The 16,183-nt window shown below is 32.2% G+C and overlaps 1 protein-coding gene across 1 annotated transcript; it reads left to right on the top strand.

Annotated features, from left to right (window-relative positions):
- Positions 1 to 11,078: 11,078 nt before the first annotated feature.
- On the top strand, positions 11,079 to 13,626 carry LOC132269571 (heat stress transcription factor B-2a-like). Its single transcript, XM_059770840.1, has 2 exons — positions 11,079 to 11,640; positions 13,159 to 13,626. The coding sequence occupies exons 1-2, from the start codon at positions 11,350 to 11,352 to the stop codon at positions 13,492 to 13,494; spliced, it is 627 nt and encodes a 208-aa protein (XP_059626823.1). The 5' UTR covers positions 11,079 to 11,349; the 3' UTR covers positions 13,495 to 13,626.
- The last annotated feature ends 2,557 nt before the right edge of the window (positions 13,627 to 16,183 follow it).

A 16,183-nucleotide genomic window follows, 5' to 3' on the forward strand; every position in this document is an offset into this window, starting at 1 on the left:
TCCGGAGTTGGCCCCAGACTTGAAAAGGTAAATTGAGAAAAATGAAAGTGTTTTGAAATTAGAATTGAAGAGAATTTAGTTTAAAGTTTAAATTATTAGTATTTTTTTTTTTAATTTCAATTACAATACATCAATTTCATATATGCAACTGAACTTGAACATTTTCCATCACCTTCAAAAGTTTTTTAGGCTGAATAGTAGAAGGATAGAATTCTTCTACCTCACAATCCTCACTGTATTATTATGGAGCCTTGGCAACTATTATTGGCAGTTATTTTTACTTAAAATTTTTGTGAGTTAAAATGTTTTCTATTTTATTTTGGCAAATGTGAAAGAAAAAAAGAATTAGTAAAAAGAAAAACTGGAAGATGTATGTTTTTTAATGACTTCTTCCAATTTGACCACTTGAACTGGTATTAGAAACGCCTTGTTTTTTTTTTTGAAAGTTTCGTTGCTCCTATTATTGTCTTGGTTCACAGCAAAATGACATGTTGGAGGTAGTAAATCCCCTTCTGCTCTGTTGATAAATTACTGGTTACAAGTTACATACTACCTCACTTATACAACTAATCAACAGAAATATTTTAATAAAATAAAGTTATTAGCTTTTTAATAAGTAATTTATTAGACTATTATGGATCACTTTGTTTTAATAGAATATTTTTATTGATTAATCGTATCAATGACATAGTATATCAATAATTATTAGGAGGAAATTTTGGTCCCACATTCTAATGCCGACGTTATGTCAGCATTAGAATGTGGAACCAGAATTTCCTAATATATATATATATAACTTGAAGACCATAATTGTGTCGGCATTAGAACGGGGGATCACTTGAAGACCATAATTGTGTCGGCATTAGAATGTGGGATCAGAATTTCCTAATATATATATATATATATATATAAAGCTAAAATGACAATTGGAATCCAGAATGAATGATCCGTCACCAGTGATAAGGAGACTCTTAAAGTCTCTGTGGTCTCTTTCGTGGAGTCTCTCACTTGTAGAGTCTTTAATTTCTTTCAGGAAAACATTGGTGGAAAGGATGTGGTTTGAATAGTTTGCTATTTATTTTCTTTTCTAGGGAAAATTCTAGCCATCTTTGACGGGAATGAGTCCTTGACTCCTTGTTCTATATAATAAGTGGAAAGAAGAAGATAGTCCGTGGTTGGACTTTGTTATATGTGTCAGTGTGTCACTGTTACCTTATATATATATATATATATATATATATATATATATATATTCTATTTGGTACATATAATTCAACTTATGCCTTAATTTTTCAATAATTTTCCATAGTATGAGTCGGTTAGATGTCCTAATGATATAAAAAATGCATTAAATATAAGACCGGAAATTAAGCACAAATATCAAAGTATTTCGAAATCAAATCTTGAACTTAGACAACGCATTATTTTGGAGAAATTCTAGATGATCATTGATCACAATGTTTTGGCTCAGAATTGTCACCCCATCTCTATTTTTTTATTATTTTTTTGACACACTCCATCTCTATTTACTTGCCTTTAAATATCAGGTCTCATATGCACCGAGTAGTAGTGGCAATGGATTGATTGAGCGAATTTTGAATGAATCACAAATGAGTCGGTTATGAATTAACTCGTTCATAACAGGTTAAAAAAAAGTTGAGTATCAAATGGACAGCTTAATTATTACATTATCTATTGACCCGCTCACATTATAAAAAATGTCAGAGTATCAAGTTCCACAATAACCAACCGAACACCCATATGCGGTACGTATATTGGGTGTCAGCGTGGCGTGTCCTCTTGTTCCGAGCATAACAAAAAAATTATATTAATGATAAATTGTCAAGATGTGGCATATTGGAGTATTGTGTTTCAAATGGGGCCTAAAAACTAATCGAGAGAACTTTTTATTAGGTGTTTCTGTTTAATTTACTACTATAAAAAAATCATTACTTACTGTGTTTTCTTAACATTTTTTTATTATTTTTTAGAATCAAAATATGAAATTTTTAAAAAGTATTTAATAAGAGTTAATACCTTTCGAAGTTAAATTACCTTTATGAACTCCCCCACCCTCCCTCCCTCCCTCCCTCCAACACGTCTTTTATTTTCTCAACTAATATTATAAAAGTATACGTTTTCATGGACTTTCAAATATAGGCTTATCTCTAATTTTTTAACATTTTTCATTATTTTTTTAAATCAATCAATCTATATCCATATTATAAAAGGGTAAAGTTTTTTGTCTAATTTCTTAACATTTATTATTATTATTTTAAATCAAAATATGAAATTTAAAATTATTTAATAAGAGTTAATTTCTTTCATTATCTTTATTAATTTATTTCTTAATAAAGAATTAAGAAACACGCTTTTAATTTAATCTCTTCATCTTCTGAAAGAGAAAATGAACAAAGCCAAGAGTAATCAAATAAAAAAATGATAATAATTAAGATTACGGTAATAGTCGAAACACTATTCCATTTATATATAATTTTTTTTATTTTGATATAACAATATATTATATATATAAGCATGTAAAAGGCTATAATCTAAATTTTTAATATAACAATATATTATTTATTTCTTGATACAATTTATTATTTATTATTTTGATATAACAATATATTATTTATTTCTTCATATAATTTTTTTTTTTTAATTTTCGAAAGTGTTATAGGATGAATAGTAAAAGCCTACAATCTTTATTAAGTTATTAGTTTGTCTAACAATGCCAAACTTTCTACTTCAATTTCCGTACAAGTCCTCAAAGCCAAACCTTGGCAATTATTCCAGAAGGATGGCGACACCCACTCTCATCAATCATTGTCCTCGTCCCAAAAGAATAGAATTGGTCCATTATAGTCTTAATAGATATAGGATTTGAAGTATAATATTATACTCATTTATATTATATTATTAATATTCGTATACGTGGTAATAAAAATAATTATACATTTTATCCGACTAAGGTTTGAATTCACACCTGATTGTAGAGTGAGGTACGTCCAAGAGCGCTTTCCAAAAATTGAATCAAAGAATCGTTAGTAAATTGTTTGGCCTGCTTAAATAGTGCCTTAAAGATTTTTTTGAATAATTTTTTTGTTTTTTAAAAAATATGGAGAAAAATAATTTTTTTTTCCTTTTTAAAGTTTTCAATATTCTTACTAACATTATAGCCGTTTTAGGCACTGTCTAGCGAACCCAAACAGTGCCTTAACGACTATATTGGCACAAAAATATATTTTTTGAATTTTTTTTTTTTCAAAAAAAACTTTTCGTTTTTCTCTATAAATACATCAACCCGGCAACCCCTACTATCATTCACCTCATATCCAACCCATTTATATTCTCTACTCTTCAACATACAACTCCGATGATTGTTGTTTTTTTACTAGTTGATTTTAATAATGGTAATGTATTATTATTATTATTTTTAAATTCATATCGTATTGTATTGTTTTAATTTTTATAATTCATAATAAATATTATATTTTTAAAATTTTTTGTATGATAAAACTGTTAGAAAAAAGTTAAAAAATAAAATTTCTAAACAAATTAAAAAATATTAAAATATTAATATTTTTGTAAAAAGAAATGAACTATTGGAGTACATGCGATAACTAAAATTTAGAGACTCTAAAACGATAACGTGGCTCTTGAAAATACTGACGTGGCCCTCGAAAAATATTGACTTAGCAAATTGGAGGAGTCAATTTTTAGAGATTTTATTGGAGTTGCTCTAAAGACTCTCATTTGAGTCAAGCGCAGGACAAAAAAGACAAAAAAAGTAGTTTTTGAGTTGTGTCTGGACCAAACATGCCCTTAAGATAAAAGAAAGAAATGGCGAGTACTGGGTCGAACGGGCTCTTTAGAAACCAAGAGTTTGGACCTATCTAGCTCCCCAAACTTGGGCTGCATACTCATAGAAATGGGTTTTCAAGAGTTAAATATATATATATATATATATATACACACACACACACAGCTAAAATGAAGAAATTGACAACCTCATAAGACTGGCATCCCAGAATTCGTCACCAGTGACAAGGGAGTGTTTTAAAGTCTCTGTGGTGTCTCTTTCTTGGAGTCTCAGCAATTTCTTTCAGGAAAACATTGGTGGAAAGGATGTGGTTTCCATGTTTTGCTATTTAATTTTTTCTTTTCTAGCCATCTTTGACGGGAATGAGTCTTTGTTCTATATAAGTTGAAAGAAGAAGATAGTCCGTGGTTTGATTTGCTTCTCTGATATTTTATTATATATATATATATATATATATCATGTTTGGCTGTCAAAAATTCTTACAAGGCCAAAGTGGTTTTGGTACATGACTTATTTTTTTTTTTGTGGATAATTTCACCCCCACTAATTTGATAAAATATCAGTCTAAAATATCTTTTGAAAATAACCATCACTCACGTTACAAACGTTTGCTCCGTTTTTCACTCACACCCCAAAAGTTAGTTTGCAGGTGTGTCAGATCACTTTTACATGTAAAAAGATATTTTTACCCTTTGACTTTGGTTTGACCCTTGACTTTGGTCTACCCTCATTTTTTTAATTTATTTTTTTACAAAATATCAGTATTAAAAGACAATATGGCCCCTTAAAAATTTGCAAATTTACAAATTATATTATATATATAGGCAGACATATATATACTCCTATATACATATATATATATATATATATATATAGACGCACAGACATATATATATATATACACACACACACACAGACAAGCACAACACCACCACCAATCGCCATCGATCGCGGTAAAGAGGACTTCCAACACGCCGTGACTGCTCTCCTCAAGAAGATGTCGATCGGCGCGTGTGGCGCAATTCCAGCGACGGGGTGCTGAGCTTGTCTTTGCCATGGTTTGAGTCCGATTCGGATTCGGATTCGTCTCCGGTGGGGTTTGTTGGGTTTTGTGGGTCTCGGTGGCAGCTATCATTGCCGAGTTTGGGTTTGATTTACACCACCATCAACACCGGTGAGGATGTCGGCACAAGAGCCAGTGGCGGCGACAGCTGAATCGTGGTGGCTAAGCACCAAACCACGTTCTCCGACCTCACCAACCGTCTTTGCAAAACCCTTCTCAGTGGCCAATCCGGCCGCCGCAACCCAAAAGTCGTCTCGCCTCCGCAATTGGGTCCCTGCTAAAACTTTACGAGATCGGAGGATTGGTTCCTCAACGACGCAAATAGAGGGCCTTCGGATTCGGTGTCGGTGATGTGGAGGCACAGATTGAATTGTTTGGGAATGCTAAAGGGGTTAGTTCAGGATGTTCATTCTGTGCCTGATTCGCCGATGCTGGAGACGACATCGTCGTTCGGGTCAACTTCGTCCTCGCCGTCGTCGCCCTAAACCACGTTGCTGCTTCTATCACCTGACGTTTCTACTGTGAACCACGCCACCGCTTCCAACCCCCGCCTCAACCTCACCTAACAATAAAAATGGGTTTGGGTTATGCAACCACAGTCGCCGGCGGCACCACCACCACCACCACCCCCATTATCACCGACCACCAACCACCAATCTCTCTATACACTTTCTCTCTCTCCAGCAACACTCAAAACACCACCAAAAAAGCCTTTACTATTGGAACCACCACCCACCACCACCACCACCACCACCATGACGGCCAACAGCACCATCTACCCAATGCTCATTCGAAGAGGGCGTTGACATCGTCGGAGAGATGATGAAGTTTAGGGATTTTATTTGTGGTATAATTGTCAGGGGTATAATTGTCTTTAACTAATACGATATTTTGAAATAAATGTTATTAAAAAAATAAGGGCAAAGTTGTATTTTCACGTGCTTTTTAACGGAGGCTGTGACGGAAAATAAAAAATGAACCTAAGTGATAATTATTTTCAAAAGATGTTTTAAACTGATATTTGGCTAAATTAGTGGGGGTGTGAGTGAAATTATCCACCTTTTTTTATTTTTTTTTGGAAAAATTTGTATTCAGCCATGATGGTGACTGGACTTTGGACTTATGTGTCACTGTTACTTTTTTTGGCTCTGTTTTGGTACATATACGGATTATAATTCAACTTCATGCCTTTATTTTTGAATAAATTTCTATAGTATTTATTTTTTTCCTAATACTTTTCTGTAGCATGCGTCAAGATATTAAGCACAAATATCAAAGTATTTGGAAGACGAGTCATCAACTTAGACGACGTATTATTTCGGAGAAATTCTATATGATCACAAATTTTTAAGTATCTTTTTATATATGCACAGGGTAATTACTATTGGTTTTTTTTCTTTTAAGAGTGACCACAAAGAGGCTTGATGTAAAATGAGAGTTTTACCATTACATTAATCTCTTAATATTTTGTCTAGGTCAAGGTTGGTGTGTAAAATAGTTTGTCGAAAATTGATAAATAAGTTATTTTTGTTAAATTTTAATACTGTTTTCTTTGTAAATATTTTACGACAACAGAATACTATAAAACACATAAAATATTTTTCAAAAAATATTTTACGCTCAAACAAATAGAGCCAAAATGAGAGCTAGGGTTTACTCCTGTGTGTATATATATACTTAACTTCTTTTAGTAATATATCATAGTATGTAAGGATAATTCAATAAATTTATAAAAATCACCCCAAAACCCGTCGGGTTTTTCAAAGTACCCCCCTCCCGTCTCCATTTATATGATGGGTTTTCCAAAATTGCCCCCAACGGGATGGAAAATTTTGCCATCCCTAAGCCCAAGCCATTCAGTGGACAAACTTGGGCTGCTATTTTGAAACAAAGGTTTTGGTTTGGGTTGAGAATATTGTGAACCAATCTTAGTTGGGTGGCCCAATTCAAAACTAAGGTTTGGGTTGAGAAAATTTTGGCCCAATTCAACCCTAAACTGAAGTGAATCGATTCTTTGTAAAAAAATAAAAAATAAAAAATAAAAAATAAGACATAAAAGATGAACGGACACACTGAAGAAGGCATTGCGATTTATGAGACATAAGCACAAAAGAATAGGAAAAATAAATTTGAAGATAAAAAAAAAAATAATCACAACTCAGACCAATTTAATCTAGGTCGATTAAATGAGTAGAACCGAGGGGCATGGAAAGCCCAGTAAAGAGTTGGAGCTCGACCCAGCCCATTCACCCAATTAGCTAGTTTGCAGATCCATATTCCATAATCCATATTCCATAATCTAAGCTCTTCTATTGTCCCACAAAGACTACAGCTTATCATTTTCTAGTAAGAGTTGACTGGACATTGGAGATAATATCTAAAATAGATTGTTAATATTTTCTCCAGCCTAAAATAACTATGTATTTATTTATTTCTTTCAAAATAAGTTTATTTTTTTACAAAATTATTTGAACACAATTTATTAAACTTTCCAAATTGGCAACTATTTTGAATTATTTTTATTATTTTTTCAAGAGCAATGATACTCTATCCGATCAAATTGGCCTACTCCTAATCCTAATCCAAATCGTATATGTAACTACCACGTAATTAGCTAAATAGTTGATATTTTATTTACGGTTAAAAATAACAAAACTAAGTATGGAAAGAAACATGTTTTGACGACCCATCTCCATCTCTTTTATTTATCTATTCATCTTCTTCTTTAACTACTTTTCTTTCAGTGAGGAGTTGATAATGGGTTTGGTGGAGGCATCGTAATGAATTTTTGAAGGTTTTTTTTTTTTTTTTTTTTGCTAATCAAATCCTCAAAACTGATAAAATATATATTGAAAAAAAAAAAAAGAATAGAAAAAAGAACGTAATAGGAAGTTGGATGATGAACATGGTGTTAGAGGAAAGGGTAGAACTTAAAAGCCTTTGGGAGAAATCCTTTGGGAGGCCGTACTAATGAACCTTTGAAGGTTTTTTTTTTTTTTTTAAAATCAAATCCCAAAACTGATACAATATACAGAAGCCAAAATATATATTGAAAAAAAAAAAAAAAAAATGAATACAAACTTTCAATTTTATTAGGGTTTGTTTTTTTTCTCTTCAAGTAAATATATACGTTTATATGTATTTTTTACTTTGATTTTATGAACCAATAGAGACTTCACTTTCTCATTAATTTTGCAAAGTGAGAAAGAGAGAACTGTAAGTCATAAATCAATCAAGGAAGCACGATTCGGACTAGGAGTAGGCCAATTTAATCTGACAGAGTATCGTTACTCTTTTTTCAAATCAGCAATATAAATATTTAAAATCTAACGAACTAATTTTGAAATTTAAAGAACATGTTTAACGGAACTCTTTCCTGGCAAGAGTAATGAATTTTTCATATTTAATTAATAATAATAATAAAAAAAATTATCCCACTACCCACAAATATGCACCCAAATTTCTACTGTGCCAGGGTATTACATCATGTAGCCCATAATTTAGACCGTCTTAAACATTTAAGTCCAGCGTTGAACAGTTGATTACTCTCCCACTCTCAATCCTTTTTTTTTTTTTTTTTTTAATCTAACTTGTTAAGATGATGGACTTTAGTAATATTTTTTCTATAATATTATATTAGTAATGAATGAATTATCAAATATATTTACAGTGAGTTCATAAGATCTGATGGTTTATATTAAAGGTGGCAAATTACAACACGACACGACAATACGACACGAGTTAAAAATGATACGAGTTAAAAAGATTTAAGTTTGATATAAACAGATTTGGGTCATAAAATGATCAACACAATTAACCTGTTTACTTAACCGTGTCGGGTCAGGATTGAGGATTTCAACCCGTGTAACCTGTTTATGACTCATTTAACTCAACATGTTATAATCGTGAATATGACCTATGTAATATCTTACCTTTTTAAACCCAATTATTATGAATAGTTAAATCATTTCAACATAAATCTTGTCTATGCCTTATGATTTTTTTTTTATTTTGAATATTTGAGTTAATTATAACAAATTTTTTCTATTATTTTGTATTTGATCATTTTGATAAACAGGTCATTAAACGGGTTAACAGGTTTATTTGTTTAATAAACGGGTTGGGTTAATGTTGATGATTCTTGATACGATTATTAAATGGGTTGGGTTTGGATTTACCAATTTAGTATAATACCTTACATCGACACGACCCACGAACACGAATTGCTACTCGTAATTTATATTTTATAAGTTCAATATAAGAAGGTTAAATTGATAATATTAGAAAAAATAATACTTTGACTTTTTAAATGAAATAATTATTTTAAAGCAGTTAAAAATTAAAAAGGTAAATATTTAATTTAAAAATAAGGACGCTCGTAGATTTAAGAGATAAGTTTTTGAAATCTCATTTTTGAATTGTATTCTAACTTAAATGATGTACCTGGTATGAAATTGCTACATGTGCTTTAAGAAAAAGGATAAAAAAGACAAATGACAATGAAGAAAAGATGCTTATTGTCTCCATAGATAGAGACCCAACCCACCTTGGCACTTGGCAGTCAAAGCAAGTTAGCTACCAACTCTATTTTTGCCACTTTAATTATACCCACAAAGCCCTGCTATGGTGCCTGCTGTTTTCATAAACTAAACTGTAAATGTAAAGAGGATAATTATTTAAAGTTTGAAAGTGATATTTACGCTCTCGCTCACATTAAAATTAATCGAAATTTTTTAATTCTTCAACTCCCACACAAAGATAAACGGTGAATACATTAATTGTTTCCTCTCATTTGTTGAACAAATTTTTATTTAATTTAATGTCTTATTTGAAATACTAGGTTTAGATGTCAATAATCATCTTCCTTATTTCACCAAAAATAATATATAAAAACAAAAAAAAAACAAAAACAAAACAAAAAAGTTTTAATCACAGCCATTAATTAACTTCATTCAGAATATGATAATGCTCATTCCCCGTCTGTGTGATCTATGAAGAGTAAGGACATCTAATACAGGTGAGGCTCATGGAATCAAAGTCTACCAATTATATATACACTTATATCTTCGTATTGTACAAAGCTTTTTTTTTTCTTCTTTTGGGTACTAAGCTTTATATGTTAATTATATGAGATGAAGAACACTGTTCCTTAAAAAATAAAATTAAAAAAAAAAAATTGAAGAAATTTTTTAATATATCTGACATCACTTTACCAGACAATTCCAAAGTTGGGTCAGAATTCGCGGCCCCCGCTTTCAGATTTCATTCCACACGTTGAATGCGTTGGGGGTAACATATGAGTGGACATAACTTCAATGCACCTAAACCCTAAATTCTCCATTTTACATTGATAATTTTTCTTTTCATTTTTGTCTACTATTAAGAAATAAAACATATAATTCCATGTTTGGAGTTTTGAACCTCAATCAAAGTACTATTTTATTAATTTTATTTTTTAATTGATACTCACATATACATATTTCTACTTAGATTCAAATCCTGACATCTTTTAAAAAAATATAAATTTAGTATTAGTTACTATTATATTAATTTAAAAACTAATTTTCAAACCATTTTATTTAAAGACTAGTCTCCATGGACATCAACAAATACAAAATAGAATATTTGACATTTCATTGATACATAAGCATTCTAAAAGGATACATGATTTGATAATTAGTGTATATCATTGTAGAATTGTAATTAGGTGACTATATATAAAAATAATAATCGTTCATGATCCATGATGAATGAAAACAATTTTACCTCCATCACGCCAAGAGTATATTTGCATAGTTCTTATGATGTAACTAAGGAAAATATCAAAATAATATATAATTAGAGTGATTGGTTGTTCCATCCGAAACATCTTGCATCTTATTCCAACAAGATGCATCTCACGATAATAAAAATAATAAATTAGAGTGATTGGTTGTTTGATCGAATTGACTTGAATAACATGAGATATAGTAGCTATTAAGTAGCATGAGATATGCTATAGTACCTATTAAGGTGTACAAGCAATTTAACCGTTAGATTATGAGTCCTACAATATGTGAGTCCTACAACGTGATTCACATGATCTAACGGTTGATCTTGCGTCGAATCGAGTTTAATATATTTTTTAATTATTAGTCTAAACTCTATATAAGTCTTTGGGGGTTAGGAGCACGTTATTGTAGTCCGTGTCACTGTCTTGAACCAAAAACATGAAACTTCCATTCTTCTACGTAGCCATTGAAACCTAGCTCTCTCCTATTTCTTATTAAAAATCTTCATTAAAAAAAAGTCCACTGTTTGGAATATTTGTGTTTTACGCATGCAGCAGTATTTTCTTGAGGGAGATCCAGCAGAAAGTGTAGATAAAGAAATGACACCTTCCACAGCACTAGTAGTTTCCAAGGAGGTGGTCTAAGCAGAAGGAGAGGTACTAAATTAAGGAACCGTTTGGACGCACTTAATCATGTCCACCGACATGGCCGACCGGGGGATCATTAGCCGGAAAGTTGGCCCGTGGCCCAAGTCAAAGTGTCCGGCTCCGTTTCTATCAAAAACATATGATCTTTTAGACGAAGAAGAAGAGATCAGAGGTACAGGAAGATCAGAGGCAAGTGGTGGCCGGAGGATCGTGTCGTGGAATGGCGAGGGCACCGGCTTTGTTGTGTGGTCTCCGGCAGAGTTCTCGGAGCTCATGCTGCCCAGATACTTCAAGCACAATAATTTCTCAAGCTTCATTCGTCAGCTTAATACCTATGTACGTCACACTCTTAATTTCCTCTCTCTTTGTGTGATGTATATACATGCATACACACATATGGATGATATATGTAGTTGCATTCACAAATATCATTGATCCTGCTTCAATTAATGCATACCAATAAAAACGGTTCATATTTACTTCATTACACATCTAATCAAACTTATTATGCTTACACAACCCCTCATTCAATCTTTTCAACAAAATTTAAATAATTAGATTATTAGGGTAAGTTTATTTATTTATTTTTAAAGTAAGCAACCCACACTATTCCTTTTGCCCACACTTGGGACATTTAGGACTTGAATCTATATATATCGAACCATCTCCGTTTTCTTCCATTTATTCTAAGGCGAAGATACAAGAATTCCTTACTCAAAATCAAAGAACTATTCATGAGTTGTTGAATAGAAATAAAGAATGCTAATCTTTGATAATTTTATTGATTATTCCATTGTTCTCAAAGGGTCTATTCAACCACTTAAAATATATAATGTGATAAAAGAATCAATTAAAAAGATTGCATAATTCTAATTTGAAATAACCTATTTTGATGAGAAAGCACCATGGACTGGTAGATTAGGGTAGTGATATTAATTTGCACTCCATTTTTTATTTTTTTGTTAGACCGATACATCAAATGGTAGAATAATGTGGAGAAAATAAGTTTTGAGAAGAAACGAGATGTCTAGCTCAAAAGTGCTTTTTAGTACAAGTTCTTGGAAAGAGAGGTAAAAGGACTAATAGGAGTCAAAAAGCATTACGATATCTCTGAGAGTAACAGAGATCTGAACCTCGTGAAAGTTTCAAATGTGTGATCTTCTTCTATCTCATGTGGGTCCCATGGTCAGTGTTTTAGCTCCATCTGGTCCCACTTGAGGAGGAGTCCGTCGTGATCCAAAGATCTCTGCTCTGAATTATTGGTGATGGACTAATTCAATCTTAATTACTTATTGGTTTCAACACATTAATTAATGGCAAGTGTCATGTTAGAATAATAAGTGTTCAAAGTCAAAATAGTAACACTCCGGTCAAAATAGTAACACTCCGGTAGGTTCCTTTTGTTTTAGGAAACCAACTTTGACTAAATTTCATCTTTTTTTCTCCCCTTAAACCGCCCCACTTGAATACAAACAAAAATGTCAGGTTCTTTAGCCCGTGGCATCTTCAGAATATAAAATTTTAAGATATCTCCTAATATAATATCTCAGTTTTCTCACTTGTTATATGTGGTAATGGGACGCACTTAATAAATTAAAAAATAATTTAGATTGAATTACACTAATATCAAATTTAATAATATAGTCTAATCATATCATAACATAACATGTCAAGCTAAAAAGAAGTAGACTCGACAAGTCGCTTATAGAATGCCGACTACTAAGTGAAAACTTTCTACTTCATTAGGGAAGGGGGAAGCGAAGGACAATGAATATGTACTTGGCATACATAGATTGTCACATGCATTTATTTTTGAGTTTGAGTCATCTGTCTGACTCTAACCTTGCAAAACAGGGTTTCAAGAAAACAGCATCGAAACGGTGGGAATTCCAGCATGACAAGTTCCAAAAAGGGTGTAGGCATCTGCTGGTGGAGATCAGCCGGAAAAAGTGTGAGCCCAGCGCCTTTCCGGCATACCTAAAAGCCTCTTCTGAAGAGAATGCAGCGTCGACAGCGGCGGAGGAGAACAATCGTCTCCTACTCATGGAGGAGAACAACAACCTGAGGAAACAGAGGCTCGAGCTACAAATGCAGATATCACATTTCAAAGCACTAGAGTTGAAGCTGTTGGAATGTCTCTCTCAGTACATGGGTAATCATGATCAATGCAAAATTCGGAGGCTATGTTAGATTTATATATATATATATGCTGAGTGAGTGAGTGAGTGACATGTTTAAAAAAAATGCCAAACAGTGTCTTGTAGTATTGTTCATGGCATGCTTTTCATCCAGCATTTTGATAATTTGATCATCAAAATTCAATGTTGGTAGTCAAATATCCATAATCTCATAAATTCAAATAATCTAATGAAACTTATGGGCTGATTTTTCTTTTACTCAACAAGATGGAAAAAACATTCCCTAAATAACATTTGACATCACAAAGGGAATTTCTTAGACTAAAATTTATATAAATCACAATGTCTCTAATTCGACTAATTTTGAGTCGAGAACAATATCACGATGCACTCATTTGGTCATAGACCATGTTTGCCATACAAATCCGAGAAGAGTTGAACCTGAAATTAATGGTACGGGTGAGACGATGTTTGAGGCGGGTCACTAATATTATTAAGAGGTTACATAAGTCATGATTTATCAAAATAAATCCAATCACGTAACTTACTTATTTAAATGATATTCTTTTTTAATTTGAAATGATAAACATTTTTGATAATTTTGTTGCAAAATTATCAAAAATATTTACTTAATAGTATAAGTTAGTATATGTTAATTTAACTAAGTTACTTTAATTATACAGATCAAGATAAGTAATTCTCACCAAGGAACTTGTGGTCCAATAATATATTTTTTATTTTTCAAAATGGATGGTGAAGATTGGGGTTTATAAAGGACAAAGTGGGTGTGTGAGTTTCTTGTTAATGACAATAAAAAAAAAATAAAAATTTATAAATACAATATTTCCTCACGTGAACTAGATGATTTCGAACTAGAGAAAGGGACCAAAATAAATAAATAAATAACTAAAAAGTCCCAAAATCCTCCCATTGCCCATCCGCCTCCTCCCCGCTTTCGCCTGCTCCCGACCATGGCCGCCGCCTCCTGCCACCTCCTGCCACTGCCCACAACCATCTCTCTCCTCTCTAAACCCATCAACAATATACCCATCCCTGTGACATGTATGAAACTCACTCCTCCTATACACACACACACACACACACATACTCTGTACTCATAGGGCTTCGATTTCTTCTTGTTTAGCTAGGGCGTAGCAAGCAGTAGTGAATATATGTATAATCAATGAATTTCTTAAGAACCCGAAACGAGGGGCTAATCATGGCAACCGACTCACTCTTGACAAAGGCGGAAGACGAGAAAGGGACCGTGATTCAATTTTCCTTTCTACTAATTCACATGGTATCTCTAGTGATCATAATCGCAGACCTAAGGCTTCAAAGCCAAAGGGCAAGAACACTTCTGAAGAGAGCTCATTATCCCATTTTAACAGAGATAGTGTGTCTACCTCTGGGGTTCATTTTGATCTGTACAACCATCCAGATTTTGTCATAAATTACGAGAATGCGAAGTTTTTCATCATCAAGTCTTTCAACAAAGACAATGTTCACAAAAGTATTAAATACAGCATTTGGGCTAGCACAACCCTTGGAAACAGAAAGTTAGATGCTGCTTATCGTGAAGCAAAGGGGATGAAGGGTCATTGTCCAATCCTTCTCTTCTTTTCGGTACGTTACTTGAAGTCTGAAACTCACAATTTCTTTGCCCTACTTGCCATAGCTGTTGGAACAACTTGGATGACTTGGGATTTATTGAAACTATTCTAAGCAATCAGATTCTTATCGAATGAAAAAAAGATAAAAATGAGACTAAATTATAATTGTTGGATAGAATACCTGCTAAGTAGTGAGCAGCTATTACATCAAACCCAGATTAAAAAAAATGAGAGAGAGAGGGAGATAACAATTTTAGAGAGAGGAAGATATCATGAAAGTAAAATTAAAATCAAAAGATAACAATTTTAGGGAGAGGAAGATATCATGAAAGTAAAATTAAAATTAAAATTATTAAATTTACTTTCTGTTTTTTACTTTTAAAATATTAAAAATAAAATCTACTTATTAAATATTATTAAATTATAATTTTACTCTTGAAAAAATTAAAAGTTAGAAAATGAAAACGTTAGTAAAATGACTCAAAAGTATTTTTCTTTGACTTTAAAGAGGTGGAGTGGAGTTGAGAAATTGTCAAGTACTTTGTCAATCTAATCTGAGCTCTGGTAATAAACTTATTCTTAATTTATTTCTTAATTTATTTATTTTTTAACACTGATAAACTTATAAGTTTATTTAGACTACAATAACTCCTTTCAATCTTATTTGGATTAGGATTAAACAAGTCATGAGTCATGACACAACAAAGATTTTTACACTGTCTCCTCTCAATCACTGAGAATCTTAAACAACTACACTGTCAAAATTCCTTTTTTCCAAACATTCATACCAATTTCTTGTATGACAACAAAAACAAATTATATATTTAAAGTTTGATGAGTACCATTGGGAGTCTTCACCCACACGAGCAGTAATATAAATCATCGTGTAACACTATTGCTATACATGCACTTTATAAATAAAAAAAAATAAAATAAAGGCTTAAGAGTAAAATTTCCTGAACTGGGAAACTTGCAACTGACTGAACTTTTAAAAATGCAAGAAAGTATGTAAAAAAATTACAGATCACCCATCTGGCCAAGTTCATGGGAATGTTGACCGTTAAAAATAATTGACTTATTTTAAAATACCATACTGTCCTTGGACGCATGAAAGGACTAAAATGCCCT

This window comes from Cornus florida, unplaced genomic scaffold (genome assembly GCF_030987335.1).
Source record: "Cornus florida cultivar Cherokee Brave unplaced genomic scaffold, ASM3098733v1 CherokeeBrave_3.0.0_Hap2_Chr01, whole genome shotgun sequence".
Taxonomy (NCBI): domain Eukaryota; kingdom Viridiplantae; phylum Streptophyta; class Magnoliopsida; order Cornales; family Cornaceae; genus Cornus; species Cornus florida.